The sequence below is a fragment of the Pseudopodoces humilis genome, chromosome 14 (assembly GCF_049639895.1).
Source record: "Pseudopodoces humilis isolate 2021_Gansu_Grassland_sample_001 chromosome 14, ASM4963989v1, whole genome shotgun sequence".
Classification (NCBI taxonomy): Eukaryota; Metazoa; Chordata; class Aves; order Passeriformes; family Paridae; genus Pseudopodoces; species Pseudopodoces humilis.
The window spans coordinates 9,169,024-9,181,356 of record NC_142213.1 but is presented as its reverse complement, the minus strand read 5'-3'; the positions used below and the strand labels follow the sequence as shown (position 1 = coordinate 9,181,356).

At 40.9% G+C, this 12,333-nt stretch overlaps 1 protein-coding gene across 2 annotated transcripts in view; it reads left to right on the top strand.

The window, feature by feature from the left end:
- The first annotated feature begins 382 nt into the window (after nucleotides 1–382).
- Nucleotides 383–12,333, top strand: part of NFATC3 (nuclear factor of activated T cells 3) — a 64,846-nt gene continuing 52,895 nt past the window's right edge. For both annotated transcript variants that reach the window (XM_014255489.2, XM_005526343.3), the window contains exon 1: nucleotides 383–644. In XM_014255489.2, coding sequence (XP_014110964.1) covers nucleotides 545–644 — 100 coding nt within the window. In that variant the 5' untranslated portion in view covers nucleotides 383–544. The remainder of the gene's footprint in view (nucleotides 645–12,333) is intronic.

Below are 12,333 nucleotides of genomic sequence, written 5' to 3'. Positions count from 1 at the left end.
AGCTCCGAGCGGGGCGGGCGCTGCTCGGCGGCGGCAGGGCCGACACGTGGCACCGCGCCCCGCACGGCCCCGCCCGCCGCTGGGGCGCACCATTGGGCGCCGACCGTCGACTACAACTCCCGGCAGGCCCCACGGCGCGGGGGGCGGGGCGAGGCGGCTTCTCTCAGTCCCTCGGTAGCACGGTCGGCGGTCACGGGGCACTGTCGGTGTCGTGACGTCACCGCGCGAGGGACGGACGGACGGACGAACGAACGAGGGGAGGGCCCGACGGGGCGGGCCGGGGCGGGGGGCGCTGCCCGGGGCGCGGCGTGGGGGCGGGTCCAGCCGCAGCCCGGAGTAGGCGCCCGCCCCCCCCGAGTGACAGAAGCGCCTGGGCACCGGAGCTCGCGCTGGGGCCGCAGCCGCCACTCGCGCCGCCGCCCCCCCTCCGGCCCCTCCGCCGCCCGGTGTAATGCGGCGGCCCTGAGGGGCGAGCGCAGCCCGGCAGGACCCGGCGCGGCCCTGAGGGGCGACGGGGTCTCGCTGCGCCTCGCCGGCCAAACCCATGACTACGGCAAACTGCGGCGCCACCGACGAGTTCGACTTCAGGCTGATCTTCGGCGAGGACGGGCAGCCCGGCCCCGGTCCGCCGCTGGGGCCTGCAGGTGCGCCCCGGGGCCGGGGGGGTCGGTCGGGTTCCTGTTTTTCTCCGAATGAGGCGGGGAGGGCAGCGGGGGCTGCGCCGGCCCCGCCGCTGCGGGAGGCGGCAGCCCGGGGGGGGGGGCGCCGTCCGTGCGTCCCTCAGGCCGCGGCCGCTTCCCGGCGCCGCTCCCGTTCCTCCCGCGGGACGCGGGGACTCGGGGGGCCATGGGCCGGCCCGGCCGGGCCTCTCCCCGCCGTAACAACTTTCTTTGGGAAAAGAAACTTAAGAGTTCGCATCGTAAGGGAGGAGCCTCCCCGGGCGCGGTGACTCCGGTGGAGAAAAGGCCCCGGGTTGGATCTGGTGGCCCCACGCCCCCCGAGCTCGGGGAACACGATGGGGCCGGTGAGGGACAGGGCAGAGAGCAGCAAAGTGTTAATGGGGCTGGACCAGAGCAGTGTTCGGGCATTTGCGATGAAAAGTTTCAGCCAAAGTGTTACCCGAATATAGAACATCCCAGTTACTCCAGTGTGTTTTGCACTTTGTGTACGTGTGGGTGGGCGAATACCGCGTGTCGAGATGTGGCGGCTCTTTGAGTCCGTGTGTACAGATGCACGCATACATCTCAGAGTGCTTCCATTTTACTTTCTTTTGTAGTATTTGAGCCTGAAAATCCTGTTTTAAAATGCTCGTATTTCTTGAAACTACAGAAAACAAAGTAGTCCCTGTGAATTGTGGTGTGAAGAATCAATAAGGACCAGCTGTGCCTTGTTTAGCTGTACCAGAGTTTGATGGCTGCGTGCTTTATTTTCTAACCTACTTGAAATAAGTTCTAATTTTTAATGGGCTGTCTTATGTCGAAGTGTTAGATGATAAGATAGCTCTGAAGCACGACTGTATCCAGGCTAAATGATGCAGCCATGTTGTTTAGTTCTCTCACTCAATTGTCTGCCTAAGTTAATTAGAAAAAAATTTGTTTGATACGGTCTGTGTGCAAGCACTCAGGATTGACTTCTTAGAAAATCCCTAACTTTCTTGATGCTCAGATTTAATTTGCAGATTCATTCAGATAAGGGAAGACTCTCTTCGCCTATTTTCCTTCTCAGTGCAATAGCAGACTGTGTGTTTTGTGAAAGGGGCCTGACCTGTGCAAACTAGATAAATGTATTACAGTACAGTATGAAAATGGAAAATATGTGAACAAATGACAACAAAAATAATTTTGACACCCCAGTTTCTATGATTTTGACACAAAACTGGTTGTCTAAACTATATTCCTTTGCAATGATAGATGAGAATGAGAGAATAAGTTTCTCAGAAGACTAGAAATACTAGTGTGGTATCAACTCAGTGTTATGATATTTATATTTGGGTAGCATTCCTTAACGAGCAGTTTAGATGATACTCTGAATACAGAGAATTTTCTTTGCTTGCTAACTCAAAACTATTCTTATATCAAATTTAAAAATGTGATATTTGAACCATGAACTAGTTTGTTTGCTGTAGCTCTCAGTAAGAAATCCTCCATCTGAAACTCAAGTGATTTTACTGTTTTGTAGAATTCTGGAGATGATCTCGCCTGCTGTGCACAGATGCGGCCTTCAGAGGAAAGGGTTAGAGTAGGACTCTGCCTTCATCTATTCTATTAAAAGTATTGCCAGAGTGCATCTGTTCTGCCCATGCATTTTACACATGAAAAACTAGAATTCATATGAGAGGTCCCACATTGGTAATCTATTTTTTCCCTTACCCCTCTTCCAAATATATTAGATGACCAAAAGAAATTTTCTTAGAGCTGCCTGAAGCATATATTTCATAATCCCGTATCACTTCCTTCAATGGTGGTGCCTGTTGTGCTGCAAAGTATGCATAAGGGAATTTTTTTTTCAAATGAATGCTAATAATAAAACATGTAGGTCACAGGGAAAGTTGTTTAATTTGAAATAAATAGTACTAAAATTACTAAGTTTTCCATGATCATGAAGAACACCTCAAAACATATTCTGATCCTTCATGCTTTGTCTCTAGAAGTTTGAGACTAGCATTCTGATGAAAGAGTTGTCTGGTACTAAGTTCTTTTGCAAATAACATGGAAATCTATGTTAATGGTGTCTTTTATACTGAGACTACTCTAGTGTTGTGAGGATTTTGTTCTTTTATATATGTACACATATAAGTATATACAGTTACATGTTTATATTTAACTGTGTTTGTAATCAAAAGCAAGGCAAAATGAGCTGTTCTTTCATTTCCTTGGAATACTTTTGATACTTGAACTACTAAGAAAGTGCTAGTGCCAGGCAGTAGATTACCCTTTTTATGATATTAAAAGAACAGTAAGAGAAATTAAATCAGCTGAGATCTTTAGTTATTACACAGAACAATTTCAGTGGGTTGCAGGATAGCAGAACTAACATTCATAGTTTTGTGCTAAGTGGTAAGGCTTGAGACCTCTGTTCTGCATTAGTGCTTATTTGCTTGATCTGAAAGTTGTAGTTCCTGCTGCAGAGAATGCATGAAAGATGGTGTGAAGATGCTTGAAATCCCTAGTGTAATACTGCAGTCTTAGCAACATACTTGGATTGAAATTAAAGGGGTAGCCCATTTTCGGTAGTTTTTGGGTGGAGGTAAAAATTTGCTCAGGTAATTGCTAAACTAAAGATTCTCAAAAGCTCTTCAACTGCTTTCAAGTGGATGTTAGGTACTGAGTACCTTCTACAAACTCTTGCCTTCTGTTTCTCTGATTGTTCAGTGTCTTTTGGTTCAGTTTTAAGGTACTGATGAGCTTCATCTTTTTATGACCAAGAAATTCAAGCCTCCAGTGCCCAAAGGTAATGCTATAGGTCTCTCTGAAGTGAACCAAATCTCTTTGGTGTGCTCTTTATTGCAAAATTTTGGGTAGCTGCAGTAGCACCTGATTGCATCATGCTGCCTTATATCAGCTGCATTGGAAATGTCTAAGTCAGCATGTGCATTACAGTATGTTCAGGTCCTCCACAATCTGCTAAAAGAGACTGGCATGCAACTGTCAGTGACAGTGTTTGATGTGCCACCTGGTTTGGTCTTTTTGATGAAGAGACCTTTGGGATGTAATATGTGACACTTGAGTACTTGAATTAGCATGAATGCTTTTGTAATGATGCCCCAGTTCCCTTCATCACTACCAGTGTTGCAATACTATTCAGACATAAATTCTAGACAAATTTGGGGAAATTTATCTAGAATTTATGAAGCAATTAAACTGCATTGAGTTTTTCACACTGCTGAGGACATTATACTTTTTAAATGCCGAATTTCCCATAATAGAAGCAAATATGAGTTGCTATGATATTTTCTGAAGTTTTGTTTTAGGGATTCATCTTCTCTTTTAATGAATGAGTTTTTACAAGGTAAAAGCTGTACTGGTTGATTTTGTTTATTTGCTTTCCCACGATATGAGTGCTTTAAAGGAAGCGTTCAAACTACCCTCCTTGGACTTCAGGTTCATAGTATTTATTTTATTTTCTTGGAAACCATGAAACAAGCTGAAAAGGGGTTCTTCGTATTTCCTTAATTTTGTAATCCTTTAACATTCGGTTAAGTAATACTATTTAGTAATCTTGTTACAAATGAACCTCACAATATCTCTTACTTTTCTTCTGAAGATTACAAAAAATATCCCAGTTCTGTGATGAAACATCTTTGTGATGTTGCTGCATCCTCATTTTGCATAAGGACACTGTCTGGATTTGCCTCTTTGATTGGCTTGCAAACTTCTACCCCTGTTCTTCTCAGAGATTTTTTTTCCTTTAGCTTAGAGCTGGTAGGTTATTGGTTTGTTACTGGATATCATGACTAAAATACACATTTTTCCATAGTGACTGTCAGAGTAATACCTGATCTTTTCTTTTGAAGGTTTTCATGTCAGTCCTTTCTCTGTGAGCATCCACGAGCTGCTTGGACTGCTCAGCAGTTGTCTCCTGCCCACATACCAAGTGCTCTGAAGTGATGATGGGTGCTGGATTTTCTCTCAGCTAGGCAGAGTTCTCTTGTAGCAAAAACTGGCACTATGTATAAGTTACTTCATTTAGGTATGTCTTAGAAGTCTTAAAACCACTGACTTGTACGGAAACACCGAAACACCGCCACAGTACTAGTCTTTATAGCTTTGCCTTCATCATTAACATGTAAAGTATCCTTTTTCCCTTCCTAAATGTGTATTCATGACTGGTATTGCTGTCAGGGATTGTTGATGGAGAGTAGGAAACAGACAAAGCTGTTGACAAGGCTTTGCATCGTGGTTGAACTTTTGTTCTTTTCCCCAAGGTCATGATTAAGGTAAATAATCTTAAGAAAGTCAAGTTGTGGTAGAAGAGAGAGGGTAGTCTTATAATCAGATTGAGCAGAAAATTAAAGATTGGATGCTAGCAATAGCTGTGAACTTGAGGTGTGAGTTGAGGATTGCTCTTGATGAAATTTGGTTTTGTTTCCAAAAGTGCTGGTCTAGAACTGTTGGAAAGTTTGCTTTCTTAGCTGAGTAAGAAGAGCTTGTGAGACATATTTTGAAGTCTTTTAGCAGGCTACCTTGCAAACCTGTATGGTTCACTTGAAAAAATAAGATATTTTGATTCTGTTTAGATTTGGTTGTCTATATAAATGGGTAAGAGAGAAAGTCTTTGCACAAGATGGTAACTGTGGTTAATATGTATAATTTGAGCCATCCATATAAATACAGCTGTCTGTGCTGGTCTGTTAACATTTGCTATACAAAAGAGTGTTCATGTGGGTTAAGAATAGGATCAGCTGGTGCAACTTTTAGCAAAGGAATGAATGGATAAGTTACTCGAATCCATTTATTTTTTTCTCTCTTATAGATATAAATGACATTTTGTAACAGAAATATTTGTTTACTTATTAGATAGCTGAGTATTAAATATATTGTGATAAACCACCACTTGCAGGAAATTGTGCTGCTATAATTTTATTTTACAAGCTAGTGGATGCTGGTATCTGCATGTAAAAGATTGACACACAGAGACACAATGCAAATCAGTCATATAGGCTGTGGTTATATAATCTGCTGATAGGGGGGAGGAGGGAAAACCAAACAGCTGCATCTGACCAAAACCAGGGGGTCCTGTGACTTCAAGATAGCTTAGAAAAACACTGAGGAAGAACCAAAGGAAAATGTGTACTAAAGTGATATTAATGGAGTCAAGAATTGCCTGGCAATTAAGAGTTAAAGATGATAATCCTAGCAAATTGACATGTTTGAGTATGTTGTGATTTTTCAAAGTATTCTGGATAAATTAAATCTTGCCTATTTGAATGAAGCATGACCAGGATGAGACTATTCAGGGAAAATATCAGATTTTTTTATGTGATGTTGCAAAGCAGTTGTAGTTGCAGCTAATGTAATTTAATAATTTTTCTGTTTTGGGAGTATGGTTCTTTGATCACTACATAGTGCATTGAGAGTCACTAGGTAGTGAGTCACTGTGTATTGCAGGGATTTGAAAAAGGTCCCCGATTTGACAAAATGTCATTTATTTTGTTTGTGAATTCACAGTTGCACATCACACTCTGTCCTTTTTCCTCCCAACTGAATTGTGGGCAGACTGTAAATGAAAACAAATCCTAAGATTTGGGATGGGGGAGATGGTCATGGTACAAAAGCATTTAGTCTAGTGCTTTTGTCTTACATATTTCTGAAAATTAGAAATAAGCTCACTCTTCTTCAAAGTAAAAAGTAACCCTCTGCCTAAAACATGACGGTCCCATTCCTTTGGTCTGTGTTGTCCAACTGAAAGCAGTTTGTCAGATGCCACCTGAAGTGTTGCCAGTTCAGTAGTGTTGCTGTGAATGAGAGAGAATAAATTTGAGTAGATGGGGCCTGGGTCAATAGTAAGCAGCAGTTTGGCTGTTCACAGCAATAACGTAAATATGGGAGTTGTTGCCTCAAGCTGCCCTGGTGGGCCAGGGAAGTACGTGGAGCAGACTTGGCAGTGAGCCCAGCCAGTAAAACAACATCCAAGTCCTTGCATGTGTCCAGGCATGCCATGTGGGTTCGAATGACAGTGGAATTTAAGATGAGTGAAATGATCAGTAAGTCTAAGTAAAACTGCAGGGCAGGAGCAAGCTTATTAAGAAGCCAGCATTCTCTTCTACCTTTAGTAGTACACCCATCTGTGAGTGTTCTTGTGAAATACTGGCAAAAGAGAACATTAAAAAATTGTAGAACTGTTCAAAATCATTCAGGGAAGATGAATTTGAATCTGAAGCACTGCAGGTCTGGTGGAAGGAGAGAAGAATGAACTTATTGGGGATCTGACTACAAACCCATGATCTTTCGTAGTAAAGTCATGAAAATAGAATTCTGTGTCTGTTTCAATTTGGTGTTGTGTGGTGATTTTGGTGGGTTTTTTTAAGGCAGAAACCAAAGCTTCATTTGAGGTTGCATGAAAGATGTTCGTAGATAAAAACCTGAGCAAGTACTTACAGCTAATTTATAACCAGAAATTTAGTACATTGTTACATTGTTTAGTATATTGTTTATACTAATATTTAGGTTAGTAGGAATTGCATACTTAAAAAATGGCTTCTCAGGCTGCACTTTGAAGATTAGTCATCACTTCTGAAAATGACAAATATTTTTAACATAGAAAAAATTCTTGAATGGAGTTGAATATTTCTTGTTTTTTGGGTTTCTTTAGCAGTTTGGTGGAGAGGCTTAATGAGAGTCTTCATGTGTTAGTGGCTGCTAACATCACTTTTTTGGGAACAAATGCTATGAGAAGTGGTTTTTTTAATCCTGTATTTTATTTTTTGTAATGGTTTTAGACAAAATGGAAGGATGATTTACACATACTTTCAGAGAAGCAGCGTTTGCTCTGTGCTAGAGAGGGAGTGAAATTGTGACTGATTGTAGTTGGGCCAGGGCAGAAACCGTCCCCTTTTAACTAAAGTTGTTTTACAGAGTAGCCCTCTGTATCTTCATAGCCAAAATGAAAGTGTGACAGAATGACAAACTGCTAATCCAGTCATGTTGCATTTATTAAATGTTAGTGACAATGATTCATTGCTTTGATGGCTGCATAATGGCCTGTAATAATATCTGCAGTGATGTATAGCTACTCATGTTTATCTTTAGATGCTTTCTAGAAGTCGTTCCCTAAGTCAAGGACAAAAAGGGGATGAGGAGATTCAGTAACTGATTACAAAAGCCTTTAAGAGTGTCATTTAGGATAACTGTAGTCAAACAACAAAGCCATAAGAAAATAGATGGCTTAATCCAAAGAACTGCTAAGAAAACCTGTCAACATTTTCTATTTTGCATAGATTCTTTAAATTACCTAAGTCTCTGTATTTCATCAGCGTAATTTGTCGAGTTTAGTCTTTTGAGAGCAAATGCCGCTGTCTTTCAAATTGCCAAGCCTTTTGTGTTGGGGGCAAGAGATTAGGCTGATGTACGGTATGTGGTGAATCCTCCACTCCTGCTGGAATAAACACAAGCTACTTAGGAAGAGATGCAAAATTACACGTGGCACAGTCATGAGGCATGCTATTATCACCATCTCTGTATTTTGGGGTGTCATTCTGAACCTTGCTGAAAAAAATGGTGTCTGCACTCAGCTCCAGCCTCCTCTTTTTCATATGGCTCATTCGTATTTCTGCCTTTTACTGTATCAATGTAGGAAAGTTAATTCAAGGTGTTTCTGATTCTACATTCATTTGAGCAGATGGGAAAACAAGGCAGTTTCAGATTGTCATTCTGGCTCATCACAGTTCTTTGATGTACACAGCCCTTGAATTTGATGCACCTGAAGTCCACATTTAAGATTCATTATAAAATATTGGTGAAAAAGCTGTAATAATTGATGGTTTGAAATACTGAGTTAACTATATGGTAGGACTGTCTGCTGTGGAATGGTTTGCCCTCTGTCATGCAGGCCAGCTGCACAAGTACAGTGTGATTTGGCTGAGACATCTGTGTAATTTGGCTGAGGTGTGAAGACTTCCCAAACGAGTTTGTTCAGATATTATCGATACCAGTTCTCAATCTCTGTGCTGTGCTCTGATAATCAGAAAGGGAATGCCCCCATTTCAGTCTTCCTTCCACTGTGTAACTGCTCCCCACTCAGACATCTTGCCTTGGCCTACTGTTCTCCTTTTCTACCAGTTTTCACAAAGACCCTGGTCTGTGTCCCCGTACTCTTCCTGTGAACTAAAATACACCTTTTCTTGCACACTCCTGTCTGTTTTCTTTGATATGGTACTGAAGCAGTGAGCTGGCAAGTGTCTCTGTATAGGGCAGCAGGTTGCTGTGAGCAAGGTTGTCTTAGAAGTCAGTTTGTGGTAAAGATGTCCATGTAGGAGTTAGGTGAATTAGGTGAGGATGTTGGTTCATTCTGTTTGAATAAATGGAGAGCCTTTTCATGGAGTCTGCTGGTTTTGCTCCCACAAAGGAAGAGTTGTACATGATAAATTGACCCACAATAGCAAGAATCTAGACAAACCTGGCCTGCTGGCAATTACAGCACATGATTAATTCCCTTGTTCCTTTCACTCAGTATTTGCCTAATCTTCTCACCTTTATGCTCAGTCTACTTCCAGTGGGTCAGGCACAGCACACCAGCTTGGGAGCAATCAGGCTTTTCTCAGGTCCCATATTTACACATCTGAAATGCTCTGGGGTTGCAGGGCTGCAGTCCTTTTGCAGATTCTAACACCTGATTATATAGAATAAGATAGTTCATCTTCAGAACAGCAGTGTCAAAAGGCTGCTCATACTGTGTGATAGTACCTACTGTGCTGTTTCTAAAAGGCTGTACACTAATATCTCTGAAGTACTGCGTCAAGTTAAGATGACTTTTTGTCTGACAGTGAATGACAAAGGAGGCTTCATCAAACTGGAGGGCAGCAGCTTCTTTTTTGTCTACAAGGTTATTATGCATGAAATATTGTGTCTTCTTGAACCATACAGCTACAGATTAAAAAAGGGAACCAAAGAGGAGCCCACAGAACTTGGAGTCTTTTAAAGCAAGAAGCAGATTTTTTTTTAATCTGTTATGAGTATTGATGAATAATCTTTAAATACTGAACCAATGGCTTTATAAAGTTGTCATTTAAAGAAGTGCTTCATATCAACCAGAAACAGCAGAAGAGATGGAGAAGGCGCAGGTATAAACACTGCTTAGTGCTTCCGGTTGTTATTTTCTGTTTTGTAACTGAACTTAGAATGACTAATTCTTGTTGAATCTTACAGTTACAAGTTGAATTCTTTACCTGCCTTGTACATAACTTTTTATCAATGTATCTCAAAGCTGTTCTTTCCCTATTTGAAATTTAATTTCATTGCTTTGGTGTGAAGTTAGATGCACACTAGGTCAACAGTTCTAGTTTAAATGTGTACCAGGCTGTAGCCTAAGGGTTTATTTAGTTGCATGTTACATTTTTATTTGATGGTGAGCACCAGTGAACACCTGCAGTTCCTGTCCTGGTTGCTTGTTTCCTCCCGTGTCCTAAAGCTTGCCATTCTGTCAGTTGTGTATATACAGGTGTTAGTGCACGGTAAATACGCTTGCCAAAATCATCTGTGTTAAAACCTCTTCTCATTTCCCCTCCCCCATTGTGTGTGGAGGTGTGTGGGAAGGAGATGGTTGCTGCTCAAAAAACCTTAGTGTAGTTACACCCCAAGAGTCAGTATGTTCTTATTTTAGTCAGTGTCAGTTGTAAACATTTGATATGATGGATTATTCTCTTGTTTAAACCAGTGCTTAAACCAGTGCAGCTTCTTTATTCTATATTTCTACAAAGGATGATGAATTCTTACCCAGACTAGAATTTGGAAAAGACTCATTGATGAGCTCCCACTGTTGAGAAGATTATTTTTCTTCTACATTTATAGTATTCTTGCTTAACAAAAGAAAGTGAGTGAAATTGTGACTGGCACGATAGAACAGCCTCTGACATACATGATTGACAAAAGTAAAATTTATTTTTGTCCTTTTTTGCATAATCTGATATGACCATGAAACAGAGCACAAAACCATCAAAGAGAGTGAACTGTTTCATAAAATAAGAATTGTAAAACATCCCTTTCTGAAAACTTGAACTTGCAGTAGTGCTTCACATATTGCTAACTTCTGTCTAGAATGATGTGTTTCCCCCTACTCCACCCTGCTACCTTAATTTTTTTTCACAATTTATTCTTTTTCAGTACCATATTTGGCTTGCTAGTCAGTTGTACTCCTTATAAAAGAATATATTGCTATGTTTCAGTTTGGGGTTGTGGAGTTTTTTCAAGTTGGTGTTTGTAGGAGGTGTTTCTGGAGAGCTGTTAGCTTGTGATGAAAAACTGGAATTAAATATCCATTTATAGAGCTTTAGTGTAATAAGATACTAAGAAGAACTCTGATCAGTTGTGGCTTTAAGTGCACAAAAGAAAAGCTATTGATTATTGGCTATGTTGTGTTCCCTGTGAAGACTAAAACTCCTCTTTCATCCCAAGAAATGTATAAACTGCTGCAAACCTGCAAAATAATGAAATAAAAAAACTACATAAGCTTTTTGTCCCTTTCTACAAATATTTTTGTAACCATTGTATACAGAAAGAGATAATGATAACTGTAATGACAGAAGTGGAAAACAGAAGAGTTGGTCATTCTTAAAGCTTGCAAGTGAGACAGACTTGCCTGAGAACACATGATGTCTGTGTCGATGTTCAGGTCTTTCCTCATGCTATTTAGAGGATTTGATTACTGATCCTGTTTTCACAGTAGTAGTTTTATAAGACTAGGCTAGGTAATGTTATGTTTTCTTCGTACCTTACAGCAACTTCTATTGTTTGAAAATGCTTGTTTATGGGCTTGTAAACTTAGAATAATAAAACAGTTTGTGTAATTCTGGCACAGGGCTTGTGTTCAGACATTTGATAGCAATTGACCTTCCTTCTCTGGAGAAATCTGGCTGAGTGCACAGCTGCACATGTGCATGTGCCAGTACACCATTGGGGAGTGAACAACTGGTGGGCAAGCATTGCTAGACCTAAATGTGCACTCTCATACAGCAAGTAGCAAGCAAAATGTACTTTAGAAGCAGTTGTTCTAGATATTATTTATTTCCCAGTTAGACAGCTTATGTTGAAGTGTTGTTAGCAGCCTAGTAAGGGATCAGCCAGCATTGTTTTAATACTGAACAGGAGCTTCTGTACACAAGGCTGTTTCCAGACAGTAGCAAATGTACATTCAAAATGAGCAACCTTCTGGTTCCCATTGACAGTGGATGACACAGACACTTCATGTAAGATTGCAATGAAAATCTGCAGCTTTATTTAGCTTATACACTGTGAATATACAGCATCTGTTCATTTTTGTGATCCCTCAGTAGTGAACCTGATCTCAGCAGGGTGGGGAAGAAGGCTTCAGTAAATTTCTAAAGACTTATGGCTTCTCTGTGCGTGGCAGTGTTAAAAGTCTTAGTAAGTAAAAACAAAGCTGTGTTTCTTTCTATGCCATTTGTCCAGTAGATCTCCTTTGATTGTAAAAGAAAATTTGTTTGACGTGGTTTGTTCTTAGGAAACAGTGACTTGTTTTGTTTCTTTGTCTCCTTTAAAATGCTTACTGGAACAAATAAACTATTAATACTACTTCTAAAACCGAAGTTGAACTTATTGGCCCATAATTCTTCAGTATTTTTTAACCTTTTATTTAGTCCAGTTTTCTTTACTCTGTGTT